The 13,553-nt window shown below is 42.9% G+C and overlaps 1 protein-coding gene across 2 annotated transcripts in view; it reads left to right on the top strand.

Moving 5' to 3' along the window:
• The window catches only part of LOC124717145 (endoribonuclease Dicer-like), a 309,406-nt gene that overhangs the window by 198,123 nt on the left and 97,730 nt on the right, over positions 1-13,553 (top strand). For both annotated transcript variants that reach the window (XM_047243898.1, XM_047243897.1), the window contains one exon: positions 8,119-8,298. In XM_047243898.1, coding sequence (XP_047099854.1) covers positions 8,119-8,298 — 180 coding nt within the window. The remainder of the gene's footprint in view (positions 1-8,118; positions 8,299-13,553) is intronic.

Genomic DNA, 13,553 nt, shown 5'->3' on the forward strand with positions numbered 1-13,553 from the left:
TCCTCACACACAAATAAAGAAAAGGTGTTATGTGGACATGTGTCCGGAAACGCTTAATTTCCATGTTACAGCTAATTTTTGTTTCGTCCACCTATGCTCAATGGAGCATGTTATCATGATTTCATGCGGGATACTCTACCTGTGCTGCTAGAACATGTGCCTTTACAATTATGACACAACATGTGGTTCATGCACGATGGAGCTCCTGCACATTTCAGTCGAAGTGTTCGTACACTTCTCAACAACAGATTCGGTGACCGATGGATTGGTAGAGGCGGACCAATTCCATGGCCTCCACGCTCTCCTGACCTTAACCCTCTTGACTTTCATTTATGGGGGCATTTGAAAGCTCTTGTCTACGCATCTCCAGTACCAAATGTAGAGACTCTTCGTGCTCGTATTGTGGACGGCTGTGATACAATACGCCATTCTCCAGGGCTGCATCAGCGCATCAGGGATTCCATGCGACGGAGGGAGGATGCATGTATCCTCGCTATTGGAGGACATTTTGAACATTTCCTGTAACAAAGTGTTTGAAGTCACGCTGGTACGTTCTGTTCTGTTGCTGTGTGTTTCCATTCCATGATTAATGTGATTTGAAGAGCAGTAATAAAATGAGCTCTAACATGGAAAGTAAGCGTTTCTGGACACATGTCCACATAGCATATTTTCTTTCTTTGTGTGTGAGGAATGTTTCCTGAAAGTTTGGCCGTACCTTTTTGTAACACCCTGTATAACAGAGGTGTTCAGTGATTAAAGTAAAACATTGTCAAACAATGCAAAGCAGTGATTGGGCACGAAGTCGCTCTGCGAGTTAAGCAGTTTTGTTGGTTCTTTCGTTTTTGCCTTATAAATTTCAAGCTCCTCTAACAAATTAAGAGCACATACAATTCTCAATGCTCCCTATAGACTGACCAGTGTCAGATAAATGCTGTCCCAAAGCAGGTTTGTTCCTTGGCTGTGAGTGTTCTTTAAACCTTTGGTTGAAAGAGCGGCCCATATGACCGATATACTATTAGTCACAGGTATTGCAGTCAATCCTGTATACTCCAGAGCCATCAAATATGTCGTACTTCCCTTTCAGTTTCTGGTTTATTCACAGTTTTAGGGTGTTGTTTACCTGAAAGCCACATCTGACATCAGACTTTTTGAAACATTTTTCTATTTGCAGGGACATTTTGCCATTAAATTTCATAGGAATGGTTTTCGTTCTATCTTTACTGGTTCTGTGTGTGTGTGTGTGTGTGTGTGTGTGTGTGTGTGTGTGTGTCTGTGTGTGTGTGTGTGTGTGTGTGTGCCTTCTTTTCGTTATACATTTCTTTAGCCTACTGTAGGGGCTCATGGCGTCATTTACAGAAAATCCGTTAGCTACCGCAATCTCATTTAAAATGCTGAGTTCTTTAAATATTTCGCTTTCGTCCAAAGGTAGGCGAAGGAGCCAGTGAACTATGGAGGTGAAGAAAGCCTTTTTGTATCAGAAAGGATGGCGTGATCTGGCATTGATGACGCTATTAGTACAAGTAGGTTTTCTAAAAATCGAAAACTTATGTTTGTTGTTAACTTTCTTAATAGTAAGGTTGAGGTAGTTAATGGAGCCCTCTTCTTCAACTTCAGTGGTAAAAGTTATTTTTGGGTGCATGCTACCTATTGCTTGGGCAAATGTGTTGACCTCAATGGTGTCACCTTCTATTAGTAATAAAATGTCATCAACATACTGTTTATAATAAATCATTTTATCTTTTAGCTGTCGAAACTTGGCAAAAAATTTACATTCTAAATCATTTACAAAAATATCTGCTAAAGTCCCAGCTAGGCTGTTACCCATCCCAAGCCCGTCTTTTGATTTTGATTTTAATTTTGATTTTGATTTTGTCATTGAAAGTAAAAAAAAATTGTAAGCTACCACAAATTCTAGAAATTCAGTTAGTTCTCTACACTCTGCAGTACTAATCTTATTATGGAATAGGAGATTGTCTAATAATGTAAATAGTCTCTTTTACTGGCACGTTACTGTAGAGGTTTCTTACATCCAAGGATGCCAATGTCGCATTATTCGGTATACAGGGTGTTACAAAAAGGCACGGCCAAACTTCCAGGAAACATTCCTCACACACAAATAAAGAAAAGATGTTATGTAGACATGTGTCCGGAAACGCTTAATTTCCATGTTAGAGCTCATTTTAGTTTCGTCAGTATGTACTGTACTTCCTCGATTGACCGCCATGATTTCATACGGGATACTCTACCTGTGCTGCTAGAACATTGCCTTTACAAGTACGACACAACATGTGGTTCATGCACGATGGAGCTCCCGCACATTTCAGTCGAAGTGTTCGTACGCTTCTCAACAACAGATTTGGTGACCGATGGATTGGTAGAGGCGGACCAATTCCATGGCCTCCACGCTCTCCTGACCTCAACCCTCTTGACTTTCATTTATGGGGGCATTTGAAAGCTCTTGTCTACGCAACCCCGGTACCAAATGTAGAGGCTCTTCATGCTCATATTGTGGACGGCTGTGATACAATACGCCATTCTCCAGGGCTGCATCAGCGCATCAGGGATTCCATGCGACGGAGGGTGAATGCTTGTATCCTCACTAACGGAGGACATTTTGAACATTTCCTGTAACAAAGTGTTTGAAGTCACACTGGTACGTTCTGTTCTGTTGCTGTGTGTTTCCATTCCATGATTAATGTGATTTTAAGAGAAGTAATAAAATGGGCTCGAACATGGAAAGTAAGCGTTTCCGGACACATGTCCACATAACATATTTTCTTTCTTTGTGTGTGAGGAATGTTTCCTGAAAGTTTGGCCGTACCTTTTTGTAACACCCTGTATGTATATCCTTGATTGTATTTGCTATCTCAGAATTGTTTTTGACCCCAAAATAATTATCAAACATGTAAACCGATTTAAGTTTATTGTTAAGAATTAATTTATAGCATGGTGATGACGTATTGTTCACAATCTGACAAACCGGATTTCCATCTTTGTTAATCAAAACTTCAGATTTAAGCTGGGGAAGTTTGACAGTCATCATTTTAAGCGATTTCTTTTCATATTCATTAAGAAGGAACTGGGCACTATCAGTCTTTCGCTGCAAACTAGACTGAAACTTCTCAGTTGGGTCTTTGTGAATTTCTATAATATTGTTTTCTGCCAAAAATCTTCCGTTTTCTTAATGTAGTCGTCTTTGTATATAAGAACTGCTGTGTTCCCCTTGTCAGCATGAATGACCATTGCTTTCTCCTGCTCTAAACTTGATATTGTGACCCTTTAATATACAGCTCTCGTATTTCACCACTTTACTGGAACCATTTTGAACAGACCAGACGTTGCAACTGTAGGCATACACAAGTCATCAATGATTAATTGAACAGCATAAAATAAAGGGGCGTTACTATTGGTAAAGTCTGTAATGGGCTTATAAGGTATAAGAAGCATTACAGTAATGAACAGCGATGAAATAGGACACGACAAAAGTTAGATTGTTAAAAAGAGGAAGAGTTCAGACAATATTGACATATGCTAAAGTGCCAATATTCTAGATGATGACATACATAATAAACAGCTCTCATAGTGCACAGAATAATATAAAAACTATAAAACAAATAGCTATGCCTACAGTAGCAACATCTGGTGAACTTACAGCACAAACATCTTTTGGCTAGTGTACAGCAGTTTGTTTTGAACAGTAGTGCTGCTGACAAGATGACTCTTACATATGCTGTCATTTATATATATTTGACAACACTGGTGCTGATTTTACGTTTAATATTTGATGACGCCACTATGGCTGCAGTACATTAGGACATTGTTTTTATAAAACAGGTATGTCTCTTCATAATTTAAGTGCACAAATTGCATGTATGTGTCAGTAGTACTTTTCATTGTGGTCTATTTATTGTTTTAAGCTCTAGACAATCTGCTAATGTAATTATGTTTTCCCATATTTTGCTGCAGATCCGAAGACGGTCATTATAGACTGAAATCAGTAATCTGTTAACAACAATTTTGTGACCGTAGACGTAAAGTAAACGAAATTTATTATTAAAAGTTTTAATATGCTGTGCCCGTAGATCTTATGGATGCACGAATTTCTTCTAAGTTTTGCCTGACACCATTTGTGCATTATTTTTTGAACCTCAATAGAAACAACATTTTTGTTGACAACTCTGGTACCGCGAGCCGCGGAATTTGAATCCTCGCCAGACATCACGGACGCCAAAGACCTCTAGAGGTCTCTGCACCATCGCGCCATAAGCTTGCGCATGCCTCCTGGCCCGCATTTAGTGTGAGGGCGCCACAGTGGAACACGTGGTTCCAGCGGCCAATAGCGGTGCCCCGGATAGATTACTTAAGCGCCTGCCTCTCGCTCAGCCAGTCAGTCTAACCATTCTCTGGACACATCGCCTCGCCTTAGACAGCTTATTTACTTTCTTGTTCTGTGTACGAGTGGACGTGGTTGTTAGGTTTTCTTGTGACACCGTTGTTTCGATCTTGTTGTTGTTCATTCTGTCCGTTTGTTGTGTCCATCCTCTCCCATTGTGTTGTTGTTCGTGGGCCACTCTGCGGGTCCCACCGCGCTTTCCCTCACTTCAACCCCGCGACCATTCCGGTCAGTGAACAACAATGAACACATGCCCTGCTGTGGTATCGAATCTATCTTTTTGACACATATTCCGTGCATTGTTAAATATTTCAAAGCCTTCTAGTTCAGGTTTCAGCCAGCTCTCGGGTCCAAGAATAATTCGAGTGTGACAACTCGCTGGAGGGCAGAAAGTTTAGAAAATTTTTTACGTATACTTCAACAATTTACTGTCAAAATTCTGACATTCAAAGAGCTTACTTTGTATATGACCTGATTTCACTCTCTGCTTATCGACTGGTAAGGGTTCATCAGTGGACCGCAAACTATCGCCAGCCTTTCTATACATGTTCTGCTACCCGAGTAGGTGCTTCCTTCATGTAGTGCATTCCTGACCTATCAAGGGAAAGTAAGGAATGCTATAACCCTGCACCCCATAATGCAGGTCCATAAAATTGCAGCTGTGATCATGACAGAATTGGAGCCTCTTTTTTTTTTTTTTTTTAGACCCGCCACTCGGATCCAAACCAAGAATCAAGATTGACTCTGGTCTCGAAGCTGCAAATACAAGCTCTGCCTGGAACCTGTGAGCGAGGCCAGCAGGTCTTCATCTCTTCCCGATAGCCGCCCTTAGGAACTTAGTGTGTCCTCAGAACACAAGCATCAGGCATCACTGGTACCCACTTGGGCAATAGCTAGCAGCCTACGGCACCCTGCAGGCAGACCCTCTTCCACAGCTTGGATGAGCCCCCCTCCCCCTGTGCACCCCTCCCTCCCCCCCTTCCCCACCCCCCCTAGGTCGCCCTGGTAGATACACAGAGTGCACATTTGAATTCTTTCCGACCCTGGACTCTGTTTCTCTTAGGGCATCTGTAACACGCCTAACAGTGGGACACCTGATAACTGGTAAACCTCTCCTCTGGTGTGCATACTCTGATAGTGGGTAAGGAGCAGCCACTTGTCCACTCACAGAGTGAATGAGAAGGCCAGATGGCCAGCCTCCTCATGACTCTCCACCACAAGCAATGCGACCGTATAACGACCCGCCAGTCACCCTGCAGTGGGCGTGGATTGTTCTTATCTGTTATGCCGGAAGGTGCCTCGACAGCTGTGGCCGTGGGTGAATCAAGTGACACCTGAGGTGTCCCGTGCAACATTCCACTTTCTGTACTGCCACCACGCCCCGAGGCAGCAGCCTGCAGATGGTTGACTGAAACCATAAACATCTTTAGCTGTTCAAAATCTGCGACCTGCTCGTGCATCCGTATCCAATATTCACACACCCTATCCTTGCAGTTACTTGTAACTTGAGAATTAAACCTCAAAAACAAACAGAAAAAGTTAAATATATGACTTGCTAGCCTTCTACAGCTTCAAGAACAGAGGCTGGCAGCTGACATAGCTGTGCTCTAAGATTATTGGCCGTCTAAAACACAAATGAGTCCTGTGCCATAGACTGCGTGAATGTACATGTTGTCATTCCTAAAATGTGATACTCCACCTCTCGCACACAAAGACACCCAATGAATTTAAGAATTAAACTTTGCAGGTACACAAAAACATGTAAATAATTAAACTGTGAAGACACACAGAATAGGTAAATATGCGACTGCAGTCTCCTGGTGCTTCACCAACAAAGGCTGATGTTTCAGTAAAAACTGTATCTACATAGTGAATTTCGTAGAAGCCCTTCCCAGTAAAAGTGCTGAAGTACAGCAGTGTCAAACAAGTATGGGAGTATGTGCTAAGGCCTTGGTGCCCAGAGACAATGGTCGTGTGCGTGCATAGAGAATGTGTGTGTGTGTGTGTGTGTGTGTGTGTGTGAGAGAGAGAGAGAGAGAGAGAGAGAGAGAGAGAGAGAGAGAGAGAGACTAGTATATCCTCTCTGTCCACACAGCTCTTGATAAGATTTCAAACTGCTACAAAGACTGGCAACTTGTTTTAACCATCCAGAAATGTAAAATTGTGTGCTTAACAAAACACTGAAAAATAGTATTCAGTGACATAATCAGTAAGTAACAGAATCCGTCCACTAATACGGATATATAACTATTTATCTTCATATGAAATGAATAATCTCATGTTACAGTCAAATGTAAGGCAGGTGTCAGACTTCAGTTTATTAATAGGCCACAGAAAACACTATCAGCCTCCAAAGGAGACTACTTACAAATAACTTACACGTCCCGTCTTCCTGTGACCACCTAAGCGCCCGGCGATGAAACCTTAAAAGACTTTGAAACTGATTGAAAGTTAAGTAAACAATAATTGGAGAGAGCCTACGTGCTTCAAAACCAAACAGTTTACAGCTTTGTCCTCATTATCCAGCACCATGTAAGCAAAAGCATTACCCTAGTGCTGTACATTTCACATGGTAGGATTTTCCTGTTGTCATGAGAACAGTTTTCAGCTTTGTTCCCATGAGTTTAGGCTAACTCAGTTCATTCCATTTGTTTGCAATGTATTTATTCTACAGAAATGTGCAGTAAATATGTTATAACCGAATATCTTCCCAAAGTTTCTTCAGGGACTGTTATTATTAAGGCTAATTCACACTGACCTTTACTTCACATTAAAAAATTCCACAGTGCATTTCAAATTGCGGCACCCATTCAGGCCGTCAGCAGGACAGTATGTCACATCACGATCCAACGTTTCTTGGGAAGAAACTTTTGGCAGTGACATTGGTGGGGGCAAACCATTTTGTCATCCGTTAACTTTGGAATTTAACCAATTTTTGCCGTGATCACTCATGTTATAAACTTTGTTTTATTTTTGTGGCAAATTGCTGATGTTCCATGACAACTTTGAGATTTTTTCCCCTTTCTTAAACTTTATCATTGTTAGTTCCTCAATTCAGATACTATACTCTGACTTTTTGTATCACTGATGGTATCCCGTAACCTAACTTCCATCATTCGATACTGGGCTGACCGAATCGATGTGACGTGACAGTCCTTTAATGTCTAGCGTGATTTGGCCTTTACACTTACATGCTAGTACATGCACTCTCTTAAAAGTATTTGTAGTTAATAACATGAGTGAATTTAGGGTGAACTTGTGAAATTTGCAACCATACGATTAGAGGAGTATTAATAATCTCTTTACAGACTATGCATTGCATTTTTTGGTTCAATGATCTAGCACAAGTTGCTGGTAGACACCAGACAGAAACTGAAAATCACTGAATATTTAAAATCAAAGAATTCCTTCACATTTGCCTTTCCACCTTCAGATTATCAAGATATTGGAACCAGGACTGATGCAACTTCCTCATAATTCCAATGTTTATTTTAAACAGATATTGACATTGTTGGTGTATACAAACAGATGCTACTGGTCTGTGTAAAGGTACATAAAAAGGGTTGTATGAAGTTTTTGATAAGATAAAAAAAAAAAAAGTGGCCAGCAGTGGTTGCTTCTGTCTGTTAATGTTTAACTTGACATATTGCACATTATGATGTATTTGGATTGTGTCGTATTTTTATAATGTACTGAATTTAACAACATTGTGTATTCATTTTTAGTATCCAGAGCTACTGTGTAGCTGTCAGCCGCAACCAGATCGACCAGCGTACATGCATCTCATACGAGTGACACCTGTGTATCCGTCTCCGCCTCCTGATAAATCGAGAAAGATTGCTTTTTACAACATTTTCAAGGAACTCAATGGATATGCTATTCTTTCAGCAAAGAAAATTCCAACGGTAAGACTTGTGCAGGTATTTGATTTTGATTTGGATGGAGTGAAATGGGAGAAGCATATATGTAAAGCAGTTTATTAAACCAGCCAGAATTAACTGTTATGTGATAAAAATTGCACAGTTAAGTATGACATGACTGACAGTATCCACCAAACCCAAATTCCACAGTAGAGTAATTTTCTGTATTTTTAATTATTTATTACATTAAACACAAAGAATATAATAGAGGGAAACATTCCACATGGGAAAAATATATCTAAAAACAAAGATGATGTGACTTACCAAACGAAAGCACTGGCATGTTGACAGACACACAGACAAACACAAACATACACACAAAATTCAAGCTTTCGCAACCAACGGTTGCTTAATCGGGAAAGAGGGAAGGAGAGGGAAAGACAAAAGGATGTGGGTTTTAAGGGAGAGGGTAAGGAGTCATTCCAATCCCGGGAGCAGAAAGACTTACCTTAGGGGGAAAAAAAGGACAGGTATACACTCGCACACACGCACATATCCATCCACACATACAGACACAACCAGACATATTTAAAGACAAAGAGTTTGGGCAGAGATGTCAGTCGAGGCGGAAGTACAGAGGCAAAGATGTTGTTGAATGACAGGTGAGGTATGAGTGGCGGCAACTTGAAATTAGCGGAGGTTGAGGCCTGGTGAGTAATGAGAAGAGAGGAACATGCCTTCGTCCTAGCCAGATTACGCTCCCATATTTTATTTACTCAGGTTTGTCTGACATTTGGCATTACCCCGAAAGGTCTCACACTTAAAGTTCCCATCTCTGGCTGTAACCCTTCTTTCCATCAGTCCCTATACCAGTTCGAAACTGAGTAATCCATTGCCCTCACCCACCTAATCCTTCACCTACACATCAACTCAGCCAATGAACACACCTGTCAACTCCTATCCTTAGTAAAAGTCTTCAATCTTTCCTCTCCCACATCCACACCGGCTGTTCAGAGCATCCTCCTACAGGCCAACCGCAAATTAGAACAGCATGCCACCCTCCACCTCAAAAAACTAGCCAATCTCCTGGATTCCCACTTCCGTAAAGGCAACTCACTCACCCTTCACAACCTTTCCAGCAAACCTCAACCTCCTCTCATTGCACACAGACCCAGTCTCTCCCATCTGCTCAATCTCCATTCCCCCCAAAACCTCAAAATTCTAATCAATACAATCTGGAACCACCCCAATTTAGTAGTTAACCTTTCCTCCAAACCTCTCTCCCAATCCGAAACCTCTGTCCTATCCAAAGGCCTCACCTTCAGCCGTACTCCCAGATTCAACCAAACAGCCCTCGTCAAAGATTTACTGTCCTACACTCATACTCTCTGCTCGAAATATCACTTTGCCACGAAGAAAAATGATCCTAATCCTACCCCTAATGATCCAACTCCCCAAGTCACTATCCAAATTGAACCCTGCCTGGAACAGTTCCGTCCTCCATCACAGCGGGACCCACCTCCTCTTCCTCAAAATCACCCTCTCCAAACCTTCCAGGAATTTGTCACTTCCAGCCTTGCCTCTCAATCCTTCTTAAAAAACCTTAATCCTACTCCCAACATCACCACTGCTGAAGCCCAGGCTATCCGTGATCTGAAGGCTGACTGATCCATCGTCATTCTTCCGGCGGACAAGGGTTCCACGACCGTGGTACTTGATCGTCGGGAGTATTTGGCTGAGGGACTGTGTCAGCTTTCAGACAACACTACATACAAAGTTTGCCAAGGTAATTTCATTCCTGATGTCTAGGCGAAGCTTCAAGGAATCCTTAGAACCTTAGGCGCCCTACAAAACCTTTCACCTGACTCCACCAACCTCCTGACCCCACCAACACCCCGCACCCCTACCTTCTACCTTCTTCCTAAAATTCACAAACCCAATCATCCCGGCCGCCCTTTTGTAGCTGGTTACCAAGCCCCCATAGAACGTATCTCTGCCTACGTTGATCAGCACCTTCAACCCATTACGTGCAGTCTCCCATCTTTCATCAAAGACACCAACCACTTTCTTGAACTTCTGGAATCCTTACCCAATCTGTTATCCCCGGAAACCATCCTTGTAACCATTGATGCCACTTCCTTATACACAAATATTCCGCAAGTCCAGGACCTCGCTGCGATGGAGCACTTCCTTTCACGCCGATCACCTGCCACCCCACTTAAAACCTCTTTCCTCATTACTTTCATCCTGACTCACAACTTCTTCACTTTCGAAGGCCAGACATACCAACAATTAAAGTGAACAGCCATGGGTACCAGGATGGCCCCCTCGTACGCCAACCTATTTATGGGTCGCTTAGAGGAAGCCTTCTTGGTTACCCAGCTGCCAACCCAAAGTTTGGTACAGATTTATTGATGACATCTTCATGATCTGGACTCACAGTGAAGAAGAACTCCAGAATTTCCTCTCCAACCTCAACTCCTTTGGTTCCATCAGATTCACCCGGTCCTACTCCAAATCTCATGCCACTTTCCTTGACGTTGACCTCCATCTGTCCAATGGCCAGATTCACACGTCCGTCCACATCAAACCCACCAACAAGCAACAGTACCTCCATTATGACAGCTGCCACCCATTCCACATCAAACGGTCCCTTCCCTACAGCCTAGGTCTTCGTGACAAACGAATCTGCTCCAGTCCGGAATCCCTGAACCATTACACCAACAACCTGAAAACAGCTTTCGCATCCCGCAACTACCCTCCCGACCTGGTACAGAAGCAAATTACCAGAGCCACTTCCTTATCCCCTCAAACCCAGAACCTCCCACAGAAGAACCACAAAAGTGCCCCACTTGTGACAGGATACTTTCTGGGACTGGATCACACACTCAATGTGGCTCTCCAGCAGGGATACAACTTCCTCAAATCCTGCCCTGAAATGAGATCCATCCTTCATGAAATCCTCCCCACTCTACCAAGAGTGTCTTTCGCCATCCGAGTTATCTGGATACTTCCCACTAACACCAACCTGTCAGAACTCCGGAGATGGGAACTTACCCTTCAGTATATCCTCTCTTCTCGTTACCCACCAGGCCACAACCTCCACTAATTTCGAGTTGCCGCCGCTCATACCTCACCTGTCATTCAACAACATCTTTCCCTCTGTACTTCCGCCTCGACTGACATCTCTGCCCAAACTCTTTGCCTTTACAAATGTCTGCTTGTGTCTGTGTATGTGCGGATGGATGTGTGTGTGTGTGTGCGAGAGTATACCTGTCCTTTTTTCCCCCCTAAGGTAAGTCTTTCCGCTCCCGGGATTGGAATGACTCCTTACCCTCTCCCTTAAAACCCACATCCTTTTGCCTTTCCTTCTCCTTCCCTCTTTCCTGATGAAGCAACCGTTGGTTGCGAAAGCTTGAATTTTGTGTGTATGTTTGTGTTTGTTTGTGTGTTTATCAACATGCCAGCGCTTTCGTTTGGTAAGTCACATCACCTTTGTTTTTAGATATATTAAACACAAAGAGTTTATCATTAAAAATGATGTTGACATTGGTGATTATGGATGACAATTTGAGAGTTTGTGCTGGACCAAGGTAACAAACATTAACAGGCTGTATATTTCCAGTTACTCTACTACTACACTACTATGTGATCAGGCCCAGTGGATCGCATGCATCTACAAGTTTCCTCCTCCACTGTATTCTGTCCATTGCTGCTATCTGCCATCCGTTCACATCTATTGACACTTGGTTTAAATCTTCATGGAGTCCATCCCTCCAACGCTTCTTGGGTCTCCCTGGCGGTCTCTTTCCTGTAGGTGTGAAATCCAGGAGCTTCCGAGGCCATCTGTGATCCCCCATCCGGGCCACATGGCTGGCCCACTACATTCGTTTGGCTTTGACAGTTCCTGCTATGTTGGGCTGCTGGTATAGTTCCTCAAGCTCTTGGTTGTATCCGATCCTCCATTCCCCTGTATCTGCATCTAGAACTGGACCAAAGATCTTCTGAAGCACTTTTCTCTCAAAAACAAGGAGCTTATGGAAGTCCTGTTTCCGGATACTCCATGCCTCACAGCCATATAGAACAACAGGCTGGATCAGGGTTTGTACAATCAAATCTTGAACTGTCTGGAGAGATATCTGGACCGAAGCAATTGTGCTAGGCTGTGGTAAGATCGATTTCCTGCTTGTATTCTAGCGTTGATCTCTGCTTCACATGACGAGTTCTCAGTGAAAAGTGCCCCTAGGTATTTGAATTCTTGCACTCTCTTGTAGGACTGGTGCCCAACCTGCAGTGATTGTAGATGATCAGCAGTCTGACGATGAGGTACTCTGTCTTGGCTTCGTTTATGTTTAGCCCAAATTTGCTGGCAGCCTCCTTTAGTGCTTTGGTCATTTGCTCCAACTCCTCTTCAGACCTAGAGAGTAAAGAGATGTCGTCTGCATTGGCTAAGTACGCCAGTCTCTTTCCTTCGATTTCAATCCCTTTGTTCTCTTGGTAGGGTTCGCGTACGATCTTCTCGAGGGCCAAGTTGAACAGGATAGGGACAACCCATCTCCTTGCCTGAGTCCTGTCACAATTTCAAACTCCTCAGTTACGCGATTTCCCATCTTCACCTTTGCACGTGTTTCGTTCAGACAGATCTTTATCAGATTGATTAGTTTCTCTGCTATGCTAAACTCCCTTAAACAGTTGAGCAGGCTCTTGCGACGTATGCAATCATAGTCCTTCTTAAAATCAACGAATAAAATATGCAAATCTTTACCATATTCACCCAGTTTCTCAGTGAGCTGCCGGAGACTGAAGATGTGACCGTCCTGGCCGGAAACCTCCCTGGTACTCCCCAATCACCGATTCTGCCACTGGCTGAATTCTATGTATGAGGCAATTGGACAGGATCTTATAGCAGATGTTAAGCAGGGCAATTCCTCGATAGTTGTCACATTTCAGTTTGTCGCCCTTCTTATGTATTGGACAAATCAGAGCTGTTTTCCATTCTCCTGATAGTTCTTCTTTGGTCCATATTGCCTGTATCAGTCGGTGTATTTTTTCTGCAAGTTTCTCTCCTCCTGCCATGATCATTTCAGCCTGTATTCCATCTTCACCTGGACTCTTATTCTGTTTAAGGTGTCTAATTCTGGTTTTTATCTCATCCAGGGTATGTGGGGGATAAACTGCATCGGGTGTAATTTGGTACTGGAAATCAAACTGCAGTTCGGGTTCATCACAATTTAGCAGCTGTCGAAAGTACTCTTTCCGTCTCTCAGCTATGTCCCTATCGTTCGTCAGGATCTTATCGT

This window comes from Schistocerca piceifrons, chromosome 9, assembly GCF_021461385.2.
Source record: "Schistocerca piceifrons isolate TAMUIC-IGC-003096 chromosome 9, iqSchPice1.1, whole genome shotgun sequence".
In the NCBI taxonomy this organism is placed as follows: domain Eukaryota; kingdom Metazoa; phylum Arthropoda; class Insecta; order Orthoptera; family Acrididae; genus Schistocerca; species Schistocerca piceifrons.